At 42.6% G+C, this 24,563-nt stretch overlaps 2 protein-coding genes across 2 annotated transcripts in view; one reads left to right on the top strand and one right to left on the bottom strand.

Moving 5' to 3' along the window:
• Positions 1-19,965, top strand: part of ELP3 (elongator acetyltransferase complex subunit 3) — a 104,825-nt gene extending 84,860 nt beyond the window's left edge. The window contains exon 15 of the mRNA XM_050802491.1: positions 18,509-19,965. Coding sequence (XP_050658448.1) covers positions 18,509-18,585 — 77 coding nt within the window. The 3' untranslated portion in view covers positions 18,586-19,965. The remainder of the gene's footprint in view (positions 1-18,508) is intronic.
• CCDC25 (coiled-coil domain containing 25) overlaps positions 1-24,563 on the bottom strand; it is a 614,024-nt gene that overhangs the window by 442,205 nt on the left and 147,256 nt on the right. The window lies entirely within an intron of this gene.

Here is a 24,563-nt window from a genome sequence, read left to right as displayed (position 1 = left end):
TTTAGAGAGATATCTATTCGGGTCTGTTGCCCATTTTTTAACTGGATTGTTTGTCTTTTTGTTGTTGAGTTGTAGGGGTTCTTCATATTTTCTGAATATTAGACCTTCATAAAATATGTGATTTGCAAATGTTTTCTTCCATTCTGTGGGTTGCCTTTTCACTTTCTTGCTACTTTCCTTTGATGCACAAAAGTTTGTAATTTTAATGAAGTCCAGTTTATCTATCTTACTTTTGTTATTTGTGTCTTTGGTGTTATATTTAAAAAACCATTGCCAAAGTCAAGGACATGAAGATTTTCCTCTATGTTTTCTTCTAAGGGCTTTATATAAAGTTGTAGCTCTCAAATTTAGATCTTTGACCTATTTTGAGTTCATTTTTGTATACGATATAAGGTAAGAGTCTAATTTAATTCTTTTGCATGTGGATATCCAGTTTTTCTAGCACCACTTGTGAGAGAGACTTTTCTTTCTCCATTGAATGCTCTTGACACCCTTATCAGAAATCAGTCGAAAAGAGAAGTGAAAGTTTATTTCTGGGCTCTCAGTTCTATTTTGCTGGCCTATATGTCCATCTTTACATCAGTACTGTACTGTTTGAATCACTGTAGCTTTGTAGTAATTGGGAAGTATGAGTCTCCACCTTTGTGCTTCTTTTTCAAGATTGTTTTTGACAATCCTGGGTTCCTTGAAATTCCATATTATTTTTCACATGGCTGTTTTTATTTCAGCAAAAGTCACCATTGGGATTTTGATAAGGATTGCATTGAATCGTTATATGGCTTTGGATGGTATCATCATCTAACAACGTTAAGTTTTCCAGGCCATGAACACAGGATAGCCTTCCATTTATTTAGTCTTTTTAAATTTCTTTTAGCAATGTTTTGTAGTTTTCAATGTGCCAGTCTTGCACCTCCTTGCTTAAACTTATTCCTAGATATTTTATTCTTTTGATGCTATTGTGAGATTTTTAAATTTTTGTTTTTGAATTGTTCATTATTAGCATATAGAAATAAACTGATTTTTCTTCCATATTGATTTTGTGTTATGCAATTTTGCTAGATTAGCTCCAGTAATTTTGTATGTGTGTGGATTCTTTAGCATTGTCTACATATAAGATCATGTCATCTTGAATAGAGATAGTTTTACTTATTCCTATCCAATTTGGGTGCCTTTTATTTCTTATTCTTGCCTAATTTCTCTGACTAGAACCTTTAAGTACTGTGGTGAAAAAGGGCAACCTTATCTGGCTTCTGATCTTAGGGGGAGAGGTTTCTGTTTTTCACCATTGAGCATATTATTATCTGTGAGTTTTTCACATATGACCTTTACAATGTTAAGGAAGTTCCCTTCTATGCTAATTTATTGGGTGTTTTTATCATGAATGGGTTGTGGGTTTTGTCAAAGGCTTTTTCTGCATTTGAGCTGATTGTATGATTTTTTTTCCCCCACTTAATTCTGTTATGGTGTATTACATTGATTTTTGTGTGTTGAACTATCTTGGCATTCCAGGGATAAATCCCACTTGGTTTTGGTATATAATCCTTTTAATATGCTGCTGAATTCAGTTTGCTAGTATTTTGTTGAGGAGTTTGGCATCTGTATTCTTAAGGGGATGATGGTCTAAAGTTTTCTTTGTAGTGTCTTTATCTGGCCTTGCTAACAGAGTAATGCTGGCTTTATAAAATGAATTATAAGTGTCCTTCCTCTTCAGTTTTTTGCAAGTATTTGAGAAGGGTCAGTATTAATTCTTCAATTTTTGATAGAATTTACCAGTAAAGCCATCTGATTTTGGGCTTTCTCTTATTGGGACATTTTTTATTACTGATTCAGTTTCTTGTTACAGATTTATGTAGACTTTCTGTTTATGAGTCAGTTTTTATATGTTTCTAGAAATTTGTTTCATCTAGGTTATCCAACATGTTGGCATACAGTTGTTCACAGTATTTTCTTATAGAATTCTTATTTCTGTACAGTGAGTAGTTATGCCCCCTCTTTATTTCTGTTTTTGTGATTTGAGTCTTCTCTTTTTTAACCCAAACAAAGGTAAACATTGCTAGTTGAGCTTTTCGAAGAATGAACTTTTGGTTTTTACTTTTTTTTTTTTTTATTCTTTTTTTTTCTCTTTTTTTTTTCTCTTTTTTTTTTTTACTGAGATGGAGTCTTGCTTTGTCACCCAGGTTGGAGTGCAGTGGTGCGATCTCAGCTCACTGCAAGCTCCGCCTCCCGGGTTCATGCCATTCTCCTGCCTCAGCCTTTGGAGTAGCTGGAACTACAGGCACCTGCCACCACGCCTGGCTAATTTTTTTTTTTTTTTTTGTATTTTTAGTAGAGACAGGGTTTCACCTTGTTAGCCAGGATTGTCTCGATCTGACCTCGTGATCCGCCTACCTCAGCCTCCCAAAGTGCTGGGATTGCAGGCATGAGCCACCAAGCCTGGATCTTTTTTTTTAAATTCTCTATCTTCACTCTATTCTTTTCTTCCTTCTGCTAGCATTGGGTTTTGTTTGCTCTTTTTTTTTTCCCCCTAGTTCCTTAAGGTGTAGAGTAGGTTACTGATTTCAGATATATCTGCTTTTAAAATCCCAAATGTGATCATATGTATCTGCTTTTTTAATGTGAGCATTTACAGCTATAAGTTTCCCTCTGAGCACTGTTTTTGCTGCATCCTATAAGTTTTGGAATGTTGCATTTTGTCTTTCATTTGCTAAAGGTGTTTTCCAATTTTCCTTGTGATTTCTTCTTTAGCCCATTGGTTGTGTAAGAATGTGTTAATTTCTGCATATTTATGAGTTTTCCAGTTTCCATCTGTTATTCTAGTTTCATTTCTTTGTGATCAGAAAAGGCATTTTGTATAATTTCAGTTCTTTTTAAATTTATTAAGACATGTTTTCTTGACCTGACATATGATCTATCCTGGAAAATGTTCCATGTGCACTTGTGGAAAATGTGCATTCTGCTATTAGTGGTAGCATGTTCTATATATGTCTGTTAGATTTAAGTGGTTTAAAGTGTTGTTCTAGTTCTCTCTTTCCTTATTGATCTTTTATCTTAAATTTTAAATTAATTGTTGAAAGTGGATATTGAAGTATCCAAGTCTTAATGTAGAACTATTTATTTCTCCCTTAAGTCCTGTCAAGTTTTGCTTCATATATTTTAGAGCTCTGTTGTTAGGTGCATATATGTTGGTAATTGTATAAATCTTCCTGATAATTGAACATTTATCACCATATAATGGTCTTCTGTCTCTTGTAACTCGTTTTGACTTAAAATTTGTTTTGTCTGTTAATGTAGTCACTCTATGATTCTTTTGGTTATTAGTTGTTTTCTTAGTGGTTACCTTGGGGATCATAATTAACATTTTAAGCCTCCAGTCACTCAGTTTGAATAATACCAACTTAGTTTTAATAATATGCAAACACTCTGCTCCTATACATCTCTGTCCCTCCCCTTTGTATTGTTATTGTCACAGATTACATCTTTATACTTAGGTATCCATTAACCTAGACTTAAAATTATTATTTAATGAATTTTCCTTTTAAATAATATAGGAAGAAAAGAGGAGTTACAAACCAAAAGTGCAATAATGCTAGCTTTTATGTTTACCTATGTAATTATCTTTATTAGTGTTCTTTATTTCTTCATATGGTTCCAAGTTACTGCCTATTCTTTCATTTCAGGTTGAAGACTTCCTTTAGCATTTCTTATAGGGCAGCTCTAGTAGTAATAAGCTTCTTTAGCTTTTCTTAATCTGGGAATGTACTAATTTCTGTTTTATCCTTGAAGGATAGTTTTGTTGAATATAGAATTTATGATTGACAGGTTTACTTTTTTCTTTCAGCCAGTACTTTAAATGTGCCATCCCATTGCCTTCTGACCTCCATAGTTTCTAGTCTAATTGAGAATTCCTTGTATGTGATGACTCATTTCCCTCTTGCTGCTTTCAAGATTCTCTCAGGTTTTCAACAGTTTGACTCATATTGTGATCATTGTGGATCTCTTTGAGTCTATCCTGCTTGGAATTTGCTGAGCTTCTTGAATGTATAGATTCATGTCTTTCGTCAAATTTGGGAAGCATTCAGCCATTTTTAATTATTTTTACCCTTTATGTATCTCATCTCCCTCTGAGACTCCAGTGAGGCATATATTGGTATGTTTGATGGTATCCCCCAGGTCTTTTATTTTTCTACATTTTTTCTTTCTGCTCCTCAGACTAGATAAATTCAATTGCGTTATCTTAAAGTTCACTGATTCTGTCTGCTGTCTCCTCATAACTGCCATTGAACACCTCTAGTGAATTTTTTATTTTTACTATCATACATCTCTGTACCAGAATTTCTATTTTTTAATATAATTCCTGTCTATTGACATTCCTTCTTTTTAATAGTATCCTCCTGATATCCTTTCTTTTTCCATGGTTTCTTGTAACTCCTTAGGCATATTTAATGCAGTTGATTTAATGTCTTTGAGTAGTAATCTCAATATCTGGATTTCCTCAGGAATAATTCCTGTTAAATTCTTTTTTTCTGTGAATGAGCCATTCTTCCCTGTTCTTTGTATGCTTTAGAATTTTATATTGAACTACTGAGAACTACACAATTAGTGTAATGTGGTAACTCTGGAAATCATCCTTCTCTTTCTGAGGAATTGCTTTTGAGGTCTGTAATCATGCATTTGTCTAGTGACTTTTTTTTTTTTTTTTTTTTTTTCCTCCTTGAGATGGAGTCAATCTTGCTCTGTTACCCAGGCTGGAGTACAGTGGCATGATCTCAGCTCACTGCAACCTCCGCCTCCTGGGTTCAAGCTATTCTCCTGCATCAGCCTCCTGAGTAGCTGGGATTACAGGCACGTGCCACCACGTCTGGCTAATTTTTTTGTATTTTCATTAGAGACGGGGTTTCATCTTGTTGACCAAGCTAGTCTCAAACTCCTGACCTCAAGTGATCTACCCGCCTCAGCCTCCCAAAGTGCTAGGATTACAGGCAGGAGCCACTGCACCCGGCCCTGTCTAGTGACTTTTCCAAACTATTTTTGCAAAGTCTGTATTCTTCATTGTGTGTGTAGTCACTGAAATTTCTGTCCTTATCTCTATGATCAGCCTGTGACCTGAGAGGGATTTTCTTAAATGTCTGGTTCAAAAAAAAAGGATATGTATCTCTTCAAATCTTTTGATACACTCCATGAAGGAAGCGAGATGGGGTCAAAACAAAGACAAGGGTCTGCACTGGTCCTTCCAGGAACCTCCAAAGTGAACACAATACACAGCCCCAAATTTTTGGAGGACTAGGTCCTTATTGCCCACTCCAGTTCCAGCCAGCTGCTCCAGGAAAATAAGTTACCGTTCCTGTGGCTACGGTGGAGCTAAGGAATGGGGGGATGGTTGATGGCTTGAGCATGCTGTTCCCTGAGTGAAGTTTTATATCCTCTCCCCTCACCTCCCCTAGTTGCTATAAATATCTTACCAAATTCCAGCATTCCAAAACAGTTGGTTCCAATTATTTTTTTCCAGCTTAATCGTCTAATTAGCAGAAGGATGAATCTCTGAAAATTCCTACCTTGCCATTTTCCCTTTTGAAGTCTGTATTTAAAGAGACTATAAATTGAAGGGGTCCCTCTTCCTACCAGGTTATAAGATGGTACAGTCTGACATGAGTAAAGAAGTGAGAATGATGTGTGACATAGCAAACATCCTGCACTGATAGGAACAGAGACACTCTATTTTTGAATCAGATGATTGTGGGCCATCCTATGTCACATCATGGGCCAGACTCCCTGAAAGAAAAAAACTTTCTAAAGCTGTGAGATGACCCATCAGCATCACCCAACTGTAAGTTACCATGGTAGTATCTATTTAGATTCTGTAAATAAATTACAGTTTGTAATTTAAAAAGTTTGTGTATTAAAAAAAACCTTTGTAAATTACCTGTTTTTTTTCTTTGTTCTTATCTTGGTAGTCTTTTCAAAATGTGTAGAAGAACCTTTAGGCTGCTGGGTAGGAGACTCTCTTGAGATACTCTGTATTTCCACAGTGATGGAGAATAATGTGTACTATGTTAGCTGCAATAACCAATTTGAAGAACTAAGATTATTCATGGGTAACCTTTGTATGATTTTTTTTAATAGAATGGGGGGAAAATTCTGAAAGGTTTAGGGTTGTATAGTTAATTGGTTCATTTTCAAACATTCAGGATAAAAACCTTTTCCCAACTTTCATATCAGTGTGCATTGTTGAGTAAAATATTGCCATCTTGGCAGGAGATCAATGAGAAATAATAAAGTCTCATTTCAATAACAAGTGAATGAAACTAATGAATATATTTCCTGGTATTAATGTTGGTAGACATATCAAGTAGGCAATAGTTGATTAATTGAACCCAAAAGCAATTAAAACAGTTTAATTTGTTTTTATTTCACTGATTTCTTATAATTAAACTATCATAAATCAACTGAATGTTTTGCATCTAATCAAAGCAGAAATTTAAACTTTAAAGGATAGATTTACAAGTTTGGCTATGAGAATATGATGTGGCCACAATTTTAATTCCATCTAAGAACACATTACTAGCAGTGAAGGGTGGCCTGTGTCCTAACAAGTAAGCATCAGAAAACAAGAATGCGCCTGTAATAACTGATTCATTTTCCTGCTTCAGACATGAAAACATGTAAATTATTAAGCCAAGGTTTTTCTTAAGGAATTCCAAGAGATAAAACTCTTCAATTTCCAGGCTCCTAGTACATACTAAGCAAATACTTGATCAATTAAACTTCATTATTTCTTCTTCTATTAAATCACATTAATAATTCCATGTTCATTCTTTGTCCAGTTGGAATCACAACCCTGGCTCACTTGTTTTTCTATAGACGTGAAGAATTTATTTCATTCCCCATTTAAGCAGTCACATAGTTGAGATTATTTAATCTTGCCTTCTTTTTCGTTTTAAAAGTTTACTGGAAGCTGTAACAAATAGCAGAGTTTATAAAATGTCAAATAACACCTATATGTCTTAGCTCACTCAGGCTACTATAACAAAACTGGGTAATTTATAAATGAGAAACTTCTCATAGTTCTAGAGGCCTCGTGACCTAATTGTCACCCAAAGACCTCACCTCTTAATACTATTGCATTGGGGATTAAGTTTCAACATACGAATTTTGTGGGGGATACACATTCAGACCATAGCACTCTATAACCCCCACTCAGGTCAATAACTAGCATCCAAGAAGTGCCTCTGTTGGCCCCTCCCTCTTCCTTCCCAGTATCCTAACTTTTTTGGTATTTTCTTCCTAAGTATGTATCCCTTAACTACATAGTCTAGTTTTGTTGTTGCATATTTTTGTTCTGGTTACTTTTGCTCAACATTGCTGTGAGATTGAGCCAACGTTGTAGTAGCAGCATTTCATTCCTTTTCATTGATATATGGGATTCCATTATGCTGATAGTTCACAATTTATCTGTCTTAACTCTTGCTGGGTTTCCAGGTTAGACTTATGAATATTCTTGTATATGTATTTTGGGACACATAAGGACATATTTCTGTAGAATGTACACCTAAGAGTTGCTAGGTTGTAGAGAGTACATAGATTTAGCTGAGGATTCTGCCAAGTGGCTTTCTAAAGTGCTTCTACAATTTTTCACTATTACAGGAAATGTATGAGTTTCAGTTGTTCCATGCTGATAAATGAGTGGCATTTCTTTGTGGTTTTAATTTGCATTACCTGATAACTGATGATTTTGACTACCTTTTCATGTGTTTACTGGCCATTTGGAGATCCTCTTTCTGAAGTTGCTGTGTGCACATGTCTGTGCAAGTTTTTCTAAAATCCCCAAGATATTATTATTATGTACAGTTAGTATTCACTTAGATTTACTGATAAAAGTGACCCTTAAACAACACAGGTCCACTTATACTCGAATTTCTTTCAACCAAACACAGATTGAAAACACAGTATTTGTGGGCTGTGAAACCTGCGTATACAGAAGGCTGACTTTTCATAGATGCAGCTTCTGCAGGGCCAACTGCAAGACATGTGCAGAGTTTGGTAGGTGGTCCTGGAACCAGCCCCCCACATATACCAAGGGCAACTGTATATTTACCACTTTCTTTGCTCTTCTATCTTTTCTATATCTTTAAAGTATTTTCTTCATTTTCATTGACATGTAGGATTCCATGATGTACTACAGCTTATCTGTTTTACTGTTGATGGATATTTCGGTAGTTTGCACACATTTTCTTTATACCTTTATTATGAATTTATTATCTGTTGGTAGCAAGTTGTTCCAGTTTTGATTGTATACAAATGTCTTTATTTTGCATTATTATTAAAGCAGTGGTCCCCAACCTTTTCGGCACCAGGGACTGGTTTTGTGGAAGACAGTTTTTCCACTGATAGTAAAGGGGTTGGGGTGATGGTTTCAGGATTCAAGTGTGTTACATTTATTATGCACTTTATTTCTATTATTACATTGTAATATATAATGAAATAATTATATGAATCAGTGGGAGCTCCAAGCTTATTTTCCTGCAACTCAGCAGTCCCATCTGGGGATGGTGGGAGGCAGTGAGAGATCATCAGGCATTAGATTCTTAAAAGGAGCACACAACCTAGGTCCCTCGCATGCATAGTTCACAATAGGATTTGTGCTCCTTTGAGAATCTAATGCCACTGCTGATCTGACGGGAGGTGGTTACTGCCCGTCAGGCAGTAACGCGAGCAATGGGGTGTGGCTGTAAATGTTGTGTGGCCTGGCGGTGGGGGACCCTTGTCTTAAAGGTCGTCTTTACTAGGTATAGAATTCTGGGTTTGCAGGTATTTTCTTTCAGTACTTTGTATCTATCTTTCCCTTATTTTCTGGCTTTTAATGTTGCAGGTAAGAAATCAGCTGTCTTTGAGGATATTCCCTCAGGCTACTTCTGTAGTTTTTTTTTTTAATATATATTATTTTTATTCTTTCAGACTGTCTTCACTGTCTTGGTTTTTCTCTAGTTTTACTAGGATATTTCTAGGTATGGATTTCCCGTTTGGGCTTCCTTGGGCTTCTTTAATCAGTGAACTGGGTTTTAAAATCAGTTCTGTGTGATTTGCAGCCTCTAACACATGCATATTGATTCTTTCCCATTCTCCCTCACCTCTCTTCCTAGGACTCCAGTTAAACATATTTTAGACCTATTTATTGTATCCACTATGTCTAATACCCTCTTCCCCACCAATGTTGCTTTGTTGTCCATAATTTCTTCTGACTTAATCTTTCAGGTTACTGATTTAGCTCTGTCTGATCTGCTAGACCCATCCATTGATGCATTGGTCCCACACTTTAACATTTCCTAAATTTCTGGTATCTTTTTCCATTCTGTGATGTCATGTTTTAATGTTTCCAGTTGTTTTCAGACATTGAACATAGTAAGCATACCTGTTTGCAGTCTGTGTCTAGTGATGTTACATCTGGAGTTTCTGCTGTTGTCATGTCCTGTCTCAAAGTGCACTTCATCATTTGCTGGGCATTTTATATGAGAATTTGCTTTCGGGAATACTCGAAGACCTAGGTGATGCTCGCTTCCTCCAAGGAAGACCTGTTTCCTTTAGCCAGGCATCTCAGAGTCATAGTTGTCTAGGACCAAGACTGTAGTTTATCTAGAAGATTCCTATCCCCACCACACCAGTCCCTCCTCCCAATTCAGAGCCTTTCAGAATACAATCCAGAAGAGAGGGTGCTATGCTTGGGTCCCTGTCTGTGCCAGGCTCTGAATTCAGACCCATGTTCCATCTCTTCAAGCCTCCTCGAGGTGTGGAAGCAACTGAGAGGCAGAGTTGCTTCCACACCTCCTAAACAGCAGGGCGCTGGGGGAGTGTTATGACTGCTTCTCTGTTTCTGGTGGCCACGAGACACCGCCCCCGCGCCCCCGGTATCTCAGCTGCCCTTCCTAGATCACACACCCTGAGACACAAACACTTCTACTCCCTTCTAGAAGCTCACATTTTCTCCTTATTCTTGACCTGACAATTAAGAGCTCTTAATAGTCTCTGATATTTTCCTAGCAGAAACATTTTAAATTTTGTCACAATATTTTCATTGTCTTTGGCTGGAGTATTATTCTTAATTTTGTCTGCCATAATCAAGCCTGAAGTCATCTGTTCGCTAAGCTTAAATACTCCTGACTCTTCTGCCCTGCTCTAGCTTCCATCATTGAGCCTTCTTTGTTGTTTTCCTCCAAACTCTGTGTTGTAGTGCTTATCATTTTAGAAATGGTGACTGCAATTTACCAAGTTGTTACTGAAAAGTTTCCCCCTTCCCATTCTCACATTTGTAAGCTGAGTCTGTGTACAAAGTTTCTTATTGCCTGTTATCAGACCCTTTTCTGTGATTTATTCTTCAGTTTCTTACTAAGCCATATTGTTAAAAATGGAAATAGCCACCATGTTTGTTTCATCTCATGAGTTATAAAAGGACATTGAAAAACTGGACACAGATACAGGAGGTGAGGTGATTAAGACAAATGGCAAGTCCTTTCTTTACCAGAAAAGAAGGGATGTGCTTACCCACTCTGACTCAAGGTCCAAGACCAGAGTCGGGGGATTTGGGTGGGCCTACCCCATCACATAGGTGCCAGGCGCATTAGAAACGCTCTGGGCCATGGGGTCGGGCAGGCTGGGTCTCGGTTACAGTTCTACTTCCCTATCCTGTGGCCTTGAGTTATGACCCATTCTGAAACTCACCTTTCTCCTAAGACAATAATTGCAATCTTGTTACATTTTAAAGAACTTAGTGCATGGAGAGCCTCTAGCAATCCAATGCCTGGCAGGTATTTAAATCTCCCTCTAACTTCTACCAAGTGGTTTTGTTTGTTTGTTTGTTTTGAGATGGAATTAGAATCACAAGCTAGGTAGCACTTAAGTTCATTTCCTACTCTTGATTTGTGATTTATTTTCCCTTTTAGAGGAAAGGTGTACTTATTTTTAGTGTCCAAAGACATTACTCTGGTATTGCATTTATCCCCTTAGAACAAAAGGCTGCAGTAACTTGGAGGAACAAAGAGTTGGTTTTCAACAAACTCAAGTACCACACAGACTGGCTTACTCCATCTCCCCACTCTTTCCCCTACAATTTCTCTCTAAAATAGAATCACAGCAGAATTTAAGTAAACATCTGGGTTTGTGGCCAGGCCTGTAATCCCAGCATGTTGGGAGGCCGAGGTGCGTGAATCACCTGAGGTCAGGAGATCGAGACCAGCCTGGCCAACATGTTGAAACCCCGTCTTCACTAAAAATACAAAAATTAGCTGGGCGTGGTGGCAGGTGTCTGTAATCCCAGGTACTCTGGAGGCTGAGGCAGGAGAATCCTTTGAACCTGGGAGGCAGAGGTTGCAGTGAGCTGAGATTGTGCCATTGCACTCCAGCCTGGGCGACAAGAGTGAGACTTTGTCTCAAAAACAAAGAAACAAGAAAAACACATCTGGGTTTGTTGCCCCCCACCCCCGCATTTTTTTTTTCTTTTCTTTCTTTTTTTTTTTGGCCTTTGGTTAGTCTAAGGTGGTGTGGTTTGATTTCCCATTTTTACTAAAGAGCATTGAGCAGCCCAGGATGAGCGTGCTCCTGTAGCCAGGGGCCCAGGCTCCAGCATAGGCATTGCCTGTGATTCCCCCTTTTCCCAAATCCTTCGAGTTAGCAGATTAAGCCACATGGTGCGTATCTTTTGGAGAGGGACATGGAATCAAAGCAGAGGATTTCTTTCTCATCATCAGGGGCTTGAGGACATTTGGTTCAGAAAAGGATCAGAGAGACGTGGTACCCCTGGGTCTCCTCCGGGTTGGAGATTCACAGGGAGGCCAGGGGCTCTTGCCAGCCCACCTTGGAGCAGTAGCCAGAGGTCATCCTTGGGAGAGGGGCTTTCCCACTGAGTGCTGAAATGACTCTACTCCTCTCAGCCCATCCCAGAGCAAGCAGTGTCCTCTGCCTTTAATGTAACCCCTTTCCATGGGTCTATCTGTAATTGATCTGAAGTGTGCAGTGGAAGTCATTTTAATAACTTATATATAGTAAAACTCATGTACAAATAAGCAGGCTGCTTTTCTTCTCCCAAAGGGGGTGGATGTCCTGGGGCAGAGGCAGAGGGGAGGCCACCACAGAAGCTGTTCACTCTAGGCACTTTGCAAGGTATTCTTTTTTCACCTAACTCATCTCATCATCATTGCTGGTAGAGTGGGGAAGATAAAAATATTTATCCTGCCTACAGAGTAAGAAAAAGGTCATGTAGTAAAGCTCAGGGTGTAGATGAGAGAACTTGGGAGGATAAAACAAAGCCAGTGTTTGGACTCCCCCAACTCCTGCCATTCTTTCTTGAGATAGAATCTCACTGTGTCCCCCAGGCTGGAGTACAGTGGCGCGATCTCAGCTCACTGCAACCTCTGCCTCCTAGGTTCAAGCAATTCTCACACCTCAGCCTCCTAAGTAGCTGGGATTACAGGCACTCACCACCACACCCAGCTAATTTTTTGTATTTTTAGTAGAGACAGGGTTTTGCCATGTTGCCCAGGCTGGTCTCGAACTCCTGAGCTCAGGTGATCTACCCTGCTCGGCCTTCCGAAGTGCTACAAAACAAAGCCTGCATTTGGACTCTCCCCACTCCTGCTGTTCTTAATGCTGGCTCTGTAGCAGGGCACCCTGAGGCTGCTGCATGGAGTGAGTTCCTGCTCATTCCCCATCCCAGGGATTTGGCAGAACCCCACGCAGGCCATCGGGTGGAGCACTTGGCTCCTCATACAGCCTGTGGGCGCCTCTTCTCTAGGGGAGGCAGAGCAGTTAGGCTGAGGACTCGGAGACGGTCCAGGCAGCCTGCACGTCAGTCCAGGAGGGTGGCTGACGTCAGCTCTGAAGGATGATTGCTTTTTCTTGGCTGGCTAACAAAAGGAAAGTTACTATGACAGAGGACTTTCTGGGAGCCCTGCTGAACATGGAGAGGGGATCAGAGCAGAGCAAGGCCCTCACCCCAACCCTGGTAGTTAAGTGCAGGGCTAATGCCTTTCCCAACCTGTTCTGCAGGTTATAGAAACAGGAGGAAATTTTTCTTTCAAAAAACAAGAGGCAGAAAGAAATTTAGCTCTTTAGGTGAGCAGAGGTTAGAGTCCAGACTGGCTAGAGGTGAAGCTCCCTCCCCTGGATGCCAGCACTTCTCAGAAGACCCGGAACCAGTGTTCCATCTCAGGGCTGAGCTCGCCATCTCAGGCCTGCCGCGTCTTATTGAAAATAAGGACAAGAGCTTCAATACACAGCTTTCCTCCAAAAGGCCCATCGTGAGGCCTGAGTGCCCCTGCCCAAGGTGGTAATCATTTCTAGGGCACACCTCCTGTTGAAAGGAAAAAGTAGAAGGCCCAAGGAGCCTGTAGCTCCGTGGGAATCATGATGAGAAATGCTTAGATGTACCCCAGTAAAGCAGCTCTTTCAACCAGCATGCCTAAGAAATCAGGGCACTCTTGATTGTTGAACTTTCTGGTTATCCAAGGACTGTCTGGTCCTGTGTTAGATGTAAGGAACTCTTCTCTCTCACCTCTGCAGCCATTTATGGTAGAAAAATATAGGTTGATGCATATTTTTGGAAGTGAAGCTCTTGGACCAACAATTACACATCTTTCTTCTGAAAATTAGGCCATCATTTTCATTTGACAGAGGACATATAAAAGAGCAAAACTAAACATGTCTCCAGGAACTGAGCTGAGCAGAACCAAAAGGAAATGTTAGAGATGTTTTCTAAGTTCACCTGAGTAGAAAGCTCGAAGCTTAGAAGTCTCCTGGGTGGGAGGCGGAGGTTGCAGTGAGCCAAGACCGTGCCATTGCACTCCAGCCTGGGTGACAAGAGTCCATCTCAAAAAAAAAAAAAAAGAGGTCTCGTAGGTGAATTGTCCCTGCTACAGCTGAGTGATAGGTGCAGGGAGGTTCAGTGCACTGTCTTCTGCACTTTTGTGTGTTTGACATTCTCCATTGTTTTAAGTCCATGGAAAACAGTATGTGTTTTGTAAAAGTAAAATAGAAATATAAAAAGCCAGAAATATTTCTGAAAGATTTGGGGCAGTTTTTGTTAGATAGAGATAATAATATAAGTCAGGAAGGTGCCTCTTAATCTCTCAGCCAACAAGGTAGGAAATTTGTACCTAGGTTAAGAAGTTGTCCTGCCCTTCAGCTCTTGTATATTGAATCATTCCATTACCCAACACCCAACATAGAGCCATTTTTTTTTTCACGTACATCCTCCAGGAACACATTTCTTTGTATATACACAACATAAGAAGAGCTGACCAGCATATGAGAGATCTGCAAACATTTATTGCATCTTGCTTATATGCTAGACACTGATGATAGAAGCCATTGACTTTAAAGAGCTGACATCCTAGGGAGGGAGACAGACCTGTGCAGTGTGATTAGTAAAACAATGGAACTCTAATTAAGGCACACAGCCAGCCTGGAGAGAGGGTGCTGTGAATTCTGGCTTTGTAGATAGGGGAAGTATCTGCAAAGGTCTCCTGGTGGGACCTCGGGGATGAGTGGGAGGGTGGCTGAGAGTGCCCTTGTAGGCGGCTGCTGAGGGAAGCGCCCAGAGGCAGTGGCTGAGCCCGGGTGGTGATGCCAGGCCTGGTTTGCTGATTCTGGACCTAGTCAACTGTGCCAGGAACTAAAGTTGAAGAGTCTGGGCAGGAAAGACTTTGTGGGTCAGGCTAAGGAATTTGAACTTTATCTTGGGACCCATCATTAGTGATTCTAAGCAGGAGAGCAGTGTGTTCAGAATTACTCTGAATTCTGATTTTAAATAGTGGCTTGACCTCGTTTGTTTTTCTCTTCCTGTCCTCAAGCTTACTTGTCAGTTATGATATTTTTAGTTATAAGTCACAGAAAACTCAACTCAGTGGCTTGTACCCAACATGCATGAACCTTGAAGACACTGTGCTAAGTGAAATAAGCCAGTTATAAAAGGACAAACACTGCATAATTCCACTTCCATGTGGTATCTACAGGAGTCAAATTCATGCAGACAGAAAGTAGAATGGGGGTTGTCAGGGGCTGGAAGAGGGGGAGTAGGGTTGATGTTTAGTGAGTACGGAGTTTCAGCTTTACAAGATAAAGAGTTCTGGAGATGGATGGGTGATGGTTTTACCACAATGTGAATGTATTTAGCAACACTGAGCTGTATACCTAAAATCAAAAATATCCTCAAAATGGCTTAAACCAAATGGAAAATATTTCATAAGAAATATATAGAGAAGCTTTGGGACTGGTTAATTTAGGGTTCAACAGTTTCCAAAAGAAGCTAGGTGGCTATGCCTTCTCACTCTGCATCAGCCACTTCAGCCCCTTGCAAGACAACTGCCCCACTCCGAAATTACCTTGCAAAGCAACATCCAGGAAAAGAGACCATCCCTCTCTAAGTCCATTTTCAATTGCTTTTCACAGAATACCTGAAAAGGAATTTATTTCTTACAGTTTTGGAGGCTGAAAAGTCCAAGGTTGAAGGGCTGGATCTTGTGAGGGCCTTCCTGAGGGTGGGGACTTTCTTTGGAGTCCTGCGGTGGCACAGGGTAGCACATGGCATCACACAGTGGCAGGGCTGCACATGCCAGCTCAGCACCCTGTTCCTCTTGTTGTAAAACCACCAGAACTCATTATCCTATTAGTCCATGAATAGATTAATCCTTTCATGAGAGCAGAGCCCTCACACTCTAGTCACCTCTTCATAGCCTCACCTCTCAGTAATAGGGATTAAGTTTCAACATGAGTTTCAGAGCAGACAAATACCTAACCCATAGCACTCCCTGTGTCTCTTTAAGAACAAGAAACACTTCCAAAATCAGTGTTCAGCATCTTGGCATGAATGTCTAGCAGCCATTCCACATGCAGCCTGACTGGAGCCCCACTCCTGATGCCCCTTGCAGCTCTTCCCACCATCTCCTCACTCCCAGGCAACAGTGGCTCCTATTTCTCCAGACTTTTCCTTTACTCAGGCTAAAGGTGACCTTGGCGTCACCTTGGCCCCTGTCACACCCCACATCCATCGGCAGATTCTTTTCGCTCTGCCTTCCACATGTGCCCAGGCTCCGGCTACTTTTCACCACTGTGACTCAGCCTGAGCCACCACCATCTCCCACCTGGATTATTGTCATCGATTCCTATCTGGTCTCCCTGTTTCTGCCCTTGGTCACATATCCATTCAGTGAGCAAATATTGACCATGTACCTCACATGTGCCAGGCATCGCTCTGGGTGCTCGCAGCTCTACAGTGAACAAAACAAAACCCCTGCCCTCCTGGAGCCTTCATTCTGTTCTCAAAACAGCAATCAGATCGTGTCCCTCCTTTGACCAGCATCCTCTCGTTCTTCCATCCCACTCAGAATAAAAGCCAGATTCCTTAGGAGACCTGCATGATGGTGCCTCTTTGTTCCTTGAGTAAGGACGAACGCACGCCCATCTCAGGGCTTTCACATTTGTTTTTCCTGCTCCCTAGAATCCTGTCCCCACCCCTGTAGCCTCAGGGCTTCCTCTTTCATTTTCTTCAAGTCTCTTGATGTGGAATTTGACGGAAAGATGGCAATCAGTTGGCCTGAACAACTGGCAGTGGAGTGGCCATTTACAGAGAGGGAGCTTCCTGAGGGAGGGAGCTTGTGGGGGCAGGGCACCAGGAGTTGGGTTTTTGACTTGCTACACCTCCCATGCCGATTTAGACATTCAAGTGGGTCGTGCAGCACCTGTGGACGAATCTGAGGCTCTGAGTGACAGATTCAGGGGTCGCCAGTATATACGCAGGTTTACGCTGTGTCACAGGAAGCACGTGCACAGAAGAGCTGCATATTGCAGTGATTTCAGTTAGGGATACGAGGAGGAACCAGCAAAGGAGACTGAGGAAGAGCAGCCAGCGAGCTAGAGAAGAATCAGGAGATGCACTTCTCCAAAGCCCAGTGCAGGGACATGCAGAGAGGGAGTGAGGGAGTGCCTGCGGCAGGTGCTGCTGATAGCTCTCCCCGCCCAGCCTCAGCTGTCTCACTCCCAGATACAGACAGCCGTGCTCTTTGAGGAATGCGTCCAATATGCAGGGGTAATGGACCTTTCGTACCAACTTCAACTAGTTCATGTTCCTTGAATGCTGAGACATCATAAAAAATATAATTTGGTCTCTGTTCCTGGTTCCTGACATAGAGCTTCTAAAACCCTTGTAATTTCCTGAGCTGTAGGGGTTCAGGGGGCATCTTTTGTTCTAATATGGTGACTCTTGGTGGGGACCTGTCACCAGAAAGATCAAGCTATGATGAGAGGGTTGGACTTTCAGCCCCACCCTTCATCCTCCAGGGAGGGAAGGGGGCTGGAAATGGAGTTAGTAATTGATCATACCTACACGGTGAAACTCCATAAAAATCCCTAAAAGATGGCGTTCAGAGAACTTTTCATTTTGGCAAACACATCCACTTTCTGGGAGCATGGTGCACCCCAGCACAGTGGGGACAGACAGTCCTGTGCTCAGGACCCTCCCAGACCTCACCCTGTGTGCCTCTTCACCTGGCCGTTCACGTGTGTCTTTTATCATATCCTGGAATAAACTGGTAAACGTAAGTAAATGTTACCCTGAGCTCTATGAGCCATTATGACAAATTATCAAATCTGAAGAGGGGCTTGTAGGAACCCTCCATTTGTAGCCCAGTCGGACAGCAGTTGTAGGCAACCTGCAGACCCTCTGCTTGCAATTGGTGTCTGAAGTTGCGGGGCAGTATCTGGACTGAGCTCGGAACTAGGGGGCCTTGTGCTCATCAGAGTAGGTCGTGTTCAAATTGAGTTAAATTGTAGAACACCCAGTTGGTGTCAACAGAGAACTGGACAGTTGCTTGGTGTGAAAAAGCTACACTTCTCTTCACAAACCACACTTCATGAGCCAGGGCCATTCCAGCAAACCTGCTTCTTTGACACCAACTAATGAGGAAAACACTTTTTCCTGTTAAGCCTTGTATACTCCCAACACTTCTGACAGTAGCCACAAGTGTACCTTCGCTACTGGGGGAAGATACCTTCGCTACTTGAGTGGAGATTCCATTTTCCCCCCCACTCTTCTCTCTTTAAAACTTCTGGGAAACCATCCATCGTTTGGCCTCATCTGAAGCATAGGCAGCTCAGACAGTAAATCTACCTCTTCCCGTTCACCTGTAGCACCTAAGGTAGTGCTTGGAGCTGCCTGTAGGATAGTGAATACACAGGCTCCAACATATGGGTGAGCACATTTGCTGTTGCCTGTGAGTGTGTGTGTCACATATCCTGAGCTTATGTTAAAAATCAGGGAAAGAGTAACTTCTCTCCACTTAGCAGTTTCTGTATTTTAATGCAGCCTGAATTCAAAGTAATAATGTTCTAAACTTATTAAACTGAGATTTTATGTGGGAGAGAATTTGGTCTCTGGGTGGGGGAAGGGTATAAGGCTGAGGGAAGCACATGCCGACTTTTGAGAATTACTAAAGTGAATGCTCCTTTTTTTACTTCAATTTTTCTGCAGGGGTCGGCACCAGGAATTATTATAGAAAGATCGGCTACAGATTACAAGGCCCGTACATGGTGAAGATGCTGAAATAATGGCCACACCAGTCCACCTTTCTGCAGTATCCTCCCTGGCAGAACACGGAGAATCAGGATTTCTTAAATACTCAACAGAGAGGCTGAGCAGAGCAAATAGGGGACTTCACCCTCATCCCGCAGCTGCAGAGACCTTCAAGGCCACGGCTGGTCATCTGCTGACCACACCCCAGATCCGTCCTCTCCTGTGTGCACCCAAAAAAAATCATTGCATTTTTGAGGCTTAAATCGTCTATCCAGTTTCTAAATTTTGCATGAGGCCTGCAGGTGGCCTATTTTGACTCAGACGGTGACAAAAGCAAATTAACTCATTTGGACACCATAACTCATGAAATAAAACTGATTGTCATTCGAGGAGCAAACTTAGGAGTAGGTTATTTATATACCCTAGGGACAGAAAGTCAGGTTGAAACAGGAAAACCACCAGACTCTGATCTCAGGCCTCTAACGACGTACGCATTGGAGCGCAAGTTAGGAAAATGAGCTTTTGTTTTCATGGAAATCATTCTGATTACAGTGCCGATGTTTAGAAATAGCAGTGTGACCGGGAAAGAGGAATTGCAGTTGTGGGGGAGTGAGCTGGCAGCAGCCGGCCACCAGCCTCTCCCAGGCGGGAGTCCACCATCCGAGACGGCAATGACAAAGAGCTTCATTTCATGTTCTTTGTTGTCTCGACTTCCCACCCTCTTGGCAACTACAGAGCAGTGTGGGCAGCCACAAGTGTGGTCCCCAGAGAGCGTCTGGCTTTCCTGTTTGTCTATCCCGAGCGTCTGAGATTGTGTGCCCCTAAATCAAGATTTGCTTCCACAGAAGCCATTACTTGCAATTTTTTTTTTTTTTTTTTTTGATAGAGTCTCGCCCTGTCACCCAAGCTGGAGTACAGTGGTGTGATCTCACTGCATCCTCAGCCTCCCAAGTAGCTGGGATTACAGGCACCCGCCACTGCACCTGGCTAATTTTTCTATTTTTAGTAGAGATGGGGTTTCACCATATTGGTCAGGCTGGTCTCAAACTCCTGACCTCAGGTGATCCATCCACCTCGGCCTCCCTAAATGCTGGGATTACAGGCATGAGCCACTGCACCCAGCCTTTAATTTTTTAAGGTGGATTTTGGTTGTTATAAATGGAGAAAGGTAAGAGTTCAAGTTCAACTTGTGTGAAAGCAAAACAATGGAAAACAGGATTGGCTTCTTCAAAGGCTCCTCTTGTAGAACTACCTTTTTGAGATTTCGAGGTAATCTACTTTGGAGACTGCCTGGAGAGGGTCAGTTCCTAAGTTAAGAGCATTGCTTAACCTTGGCTCCTGTGGCATTTTACAAAAGTTTAAAGGAATTGATTCCTCTGAAAGGGCCTGAAAATAAAAAGTCCTTAACATACAAAGAAGAGTCATGTGGTTTTTTTTTTTTTTTTTTTCTCTCCCTGTAAATGCAGTGACATTTGCCACGAATGTGCAGGTTTCAGTTTCCAACCTATGGCACTGTTCATTTCCTCCTGGGTGCTGTTTGCCATTTCATTAAACTGCTACGAGGCAAATGGCAGTGGCTTTGTTATGGGCTCACTGTGGAACTACCATGGCTTTCCATGAGTGTCGTTTAGGGACTTAGCTACTTCTCAATTATGCTTTTTTACCCTATAAAAATAAAACTAATAAAGCATACTCCCGCTGGCTGTCAGAGCTGCGTTGCTGGAGACAGAACCAGCCGCACAGCCCTGGAGCACAAAGTCTGCGGGCCTCGACCTTCTCATCTGTGCTAGGTGCCCAAATGGACACACATAACTTACAAGAAGGGCTTTTGTGAAATGGTAAAAAGGCCTGCACATGGAAAGTTCACTGCAAAAGATGACAATTTAGGGAATTTGAAACGAAATGACAGGAACTTGCACCTTTCTGATGGCTGTCAGCCTTTGCTCAGGATTCACGAGAATCCCTCTTTCTAGCTCATCCCTGGCCTTCCTTGCCGTATCTTGTGGCCTGTGCAAAATGGCAGCAGTTGGGGAGCTTCCCCCGGGTGTCAGGGCTCCTGCCTCCTCCCTCTGCCACCAGAAGCTTCCGCTTCTCTTGTGACTGCCAGGGCTTGTTCCGGCATGGATGGTGCTTGGCGCCTCCACTGTCCGGCTGGTCTGGCTGCTCTGAGGCCTGTGGGGCCACTTCATAAGAAAGCTCAGTTGGACACGATCCTGCTGGCCTCGGTGTGAAACCATCACAGCTGCAGCCTGATCCCACCTGAACGGAAGGACTCCTTAGCAACCACCTCCAACCCAGAAAGCTCTGCATTTAGCTCCACTTCTGGGACATCACCTGAAGAGTTTTTTTTTTTCTTCTTCTTTTAATTCAAGTCATATCAAAAACAGACTAAAATAAATTTGAACGGAAAATGAGATTTTTAAAATACATTATCACCAAGCGAAAGGGCCTGGTAAAACTCATTGTTCCATTTGGGAACAAGCAAACCCCTTTTCCATTTTCCATCTCTGCAGACCCAAAAGTACCACAAAGACAACTCAAAAACCAACGCCTGTTCCCCTAAAACGTCTTTCAGATGGCAAATTTTCATTGCCAGTGCGTTTTTTGCTTTTTTGTTTTCAAGATTATCACATTGAAAACAGAAAATCTTGTTCCTAAAGAACTCACAGACCCCTGAGTTTACAAAGAAAAAAAAAAAAAAAGCACAAGATCTGGCATCTGAAAACCTGGTTTCCTCATTAACCATGAAGCTTTGAGCAAGGCCCCTCCCTGTTTCTGAGCTACCATTTCCCTATTTGTAAACGTGTATCGCTCGGGGCAAGCGTAGGAATCAGATGTGGCATTTGAGAGACACTGCATAAACCAGGACATACACCGATAGTTGTTGCTGCCCCCAGTGAAGTGGCTTCTCTGCTGATGTGTAACCTTGGGCAAGTCAACCCTGCAAAGTTTCATCTGTAAAATGGGAGTGAGGTGTAGGCAGGGTTCTTAGAACAGGAAGCGTACTATAGAAGCACTAGCTCTGATTACTAATACCTAACAAGTGCAATCATCTGCCCATTTTTTTCTTCAATGAGGGAGCTTCTCTGCTGACAATAGAATTTCTGATTCTTTGCTACAATCTAAGTTTTTCTTAGAAGCCCATGTCAGAAGAATAGTATCTCTACTGCTCTAAGACTCTATCTCCTTCTCCTCTGGTCTATTTTATTCACACAAGTCTAGGGTTGCACATTGTCAAATCCATTCCTTGAGGGCCAAGATCCTAGCTGAGATTGCAACAGCAAAAAGCATTTTGAAATGCTGCTGTCTTTGGAGTGGCTTCCTGGAAAGGTGTCCAGTATCAGCACACATTGCCGACCCCTGTGTGAGCTGGTGGCTGTGTCCACCTAGGGAGTCTGGCAGCCATTTGTGGCAGGGGTTGGGACGGGGAGGGGACACCTTTCTATATATTGGAGTTGTGTACACCAGCAATACGTTTGTGTTTCGTTCTGTGAAGGCATTTCCAAAAATGATGTTTCAAGAAACCTATTTTAATGTAGACAAATCCATGCCTGTGAAAAAGTTGCCACTCGGCTGCTTTTCTCTATCCTGCCTTCATTGCCGTTACCCAGATGTGCAGCTTTATCTCCTTTGTCTCTACACGCCTGATTCCCACCTTGTCCACCTGGAAAATTTCTCATCATTCAGGGGAACAAACGACTATTTGTTGAGCCTCCACCAGGCCCTGGACTCTGCCTCAGGTCCTTTCACCTTCTTCGCCTTGGGAAATCCCTCCAACCCCCGCCGTCCTCAAGGTTAATAAGGTAAGGTGAAGAGTCTCCACTACCTTTTTTTTGTTTTTGAAACAGGATCTCACTCCATTGTCCAGGCTGGAGTGCAGTGGCGTAGTCATGGCTCACTGTAGCCGTGCAAACTCCCAGGCCCAAGCACTCCTCCCATTTCAGTCTCTCAAGTAGCTGGGACTACAGGCATGCACCACCACTACATGGGATTACAGGCGTGAGCCACCGCGTCTGACCTTGTCTCCATTACTTAAGTAAGGAAGGCAGGCTGGTGTCTTCACCTCTGAGCCTGGCATCACAGGAAGCCACTGTGGCACCCAGGTGCAGTCACAGTGCCATCCCCCAAATGTCTGGGGATCGCGTATACTATACTCTGAATGGGACCCTGGCGTGGCCCAGTGCAGCGGCCCTGGTCTCAGCCACTAAATACTAAGATGCAGGCTTCGAGACCGAGCAAGTGACTCAGCCCTCCCCACCCCACCCAGCCCCACTCTTCCTCTTTTAGAGGAAAGCGTTGCCAGTCAGCTTATGTTAGACCTGGGCACCGAGCCTGTGCCTTCAGATGTGAATTTCACCCTCACGGCAGCCTGTGAGAGAAGCCCTATTATCAGCATCCCAGCAGTTCCAACTGGCGGGAGTGGAAGTGGATGATTTCCTTAAGAGATAATGCAAAGTACAGAAAGAGTCTGCTCTTTTCATTTAAATGAAAATAGCGCTTGGGGGCTCTAAAAATTATATATGCTCATTATAACAAATGGAAATGAGACAGAAAAGCACAAAATAACCTGAAATCCCACCATCAGTGCCAGCCGTGGCTAACGTTGTGATGAATGTCCTTCCAGCCACCTCTCTGCACACACACACACAGACACACACAGACACGCAATCAGTTTTACATAAAAGAGTCATATTGTACATGTTGCTTCTTTTTTACTCTACAAGATGTAAAGTAAGCATCTTTCCATTTCAATATGGATCTACTTGAATTTTTTTTTTTTTTTTTTTTTTTTTTTTTTTTTGCTTTTGAGACAAGGTCTCCCTCTGTCACCCAAGCTGGAGTGCAGTGGTACTATCTCGGCTCACTGCAACCTCCAACTTTTGGGTTCATATGATCCTCCTGCCTCAGCCTCCCAAGTAGCTGGAACTACAGGTGCACACCATCACACCCAGCTGATTTATTTTTTTGTAGAGCCAAGGTCTCCCTGTGTTGCCCATGCTGGTTCTCAAACCCCTGGCTCAAGCTACTCTATCCTTTGCAGTGAGTACCTAGTGGTCCCCTGTCTGCAGATGCACGGTTGATTTCAGCGGGCCTTTCTAATCTCACACTCTCATCATCACAGTACCTAGAAGCACCAATCTGTTGACTCAATACCAAGATTTACTTCTTTATTTTCTACAAACACTCACTCATTCATGGCTGGCCCCCTTTGTGCCCCCACCCCCCGCCACTTTGGTTGTCCTGCCACCAAGCCTTTCAGTCCTTCACTCACAATGGGGAAGGCCTCCCTGGCTGGCGTGTGGCCTTTCTCATCCAGAGGGCAGCAGCACATTCCATCAAGAACAAGTCCCATCACACGAAATGTCAAGATGCCTGCTCACTGGAAGGCACTGGAGCGTGACACCCTTTACTGAAGTGAGAGGTGACTGTACCTTATCTTTTTTCCCCTGATGTAAGGGACTGCGTCAAGTCAGATCCCTGCACCAGCTGTAGCCCTGCAGAGATGCTCGTCATCTTGTCTGCAAGGCTAGAAAATGTGACCACCAGAGAGACTTGACGGTACCTGCTGTCACCATCAGGGCAGGCAGCAGAGGGGCTCTCAGCGCTTGGACCCCCCCGCAAAAAGAATGGCAGGACATTCAGATGCCTGGGTGCCAGGCTTGCTTCCGCCTCTGTCCAGCTCTGCAGGGACAGGGTCTGGGTCACCATATATCTAGGGTGCTGAGGCAGCAAGCAAAGATCACCTGCATCTACCTGAAGGAAAGAAAGTACAGGAACATTTTGGCGAGAGGAAGAAAGGGAAGTAATGTGTTGAGCAGTCATGCCTGGTATTGCCCCACAGTGGTCCTCTGAGGGTGGAATTAAGGTCCCCATTTTACAAATGAGAAACTCAGGCTCAAAACAGCTCAGTAAATTAACCAAGGCCACAGAGCTAGTCAGAGAAATGAGTGTGAAGATGACAGACTGGCCCAATACAGTGGCTCGTGCCTGTAATCCCTGCAATTTGATTCTC

Source organism: Macaca thibetana, chromosome 8 (genome assembly GCF_024542745.1).
Source record: "Macaca thibetana thibetana isolate TM-01 chromosome 8, ASM2454274v1, whole genome shotgun sequence".
NCBI lineage: Eukaryota > Metazoa > Chordata > Mammalia > Primates > Cercopithecidae > Macaca > Macaca thibetana.
Note: the sequence above shows the minus strand (reverse complement) of the source record. Positions and strands in the feature narration are given on the sequence as shown.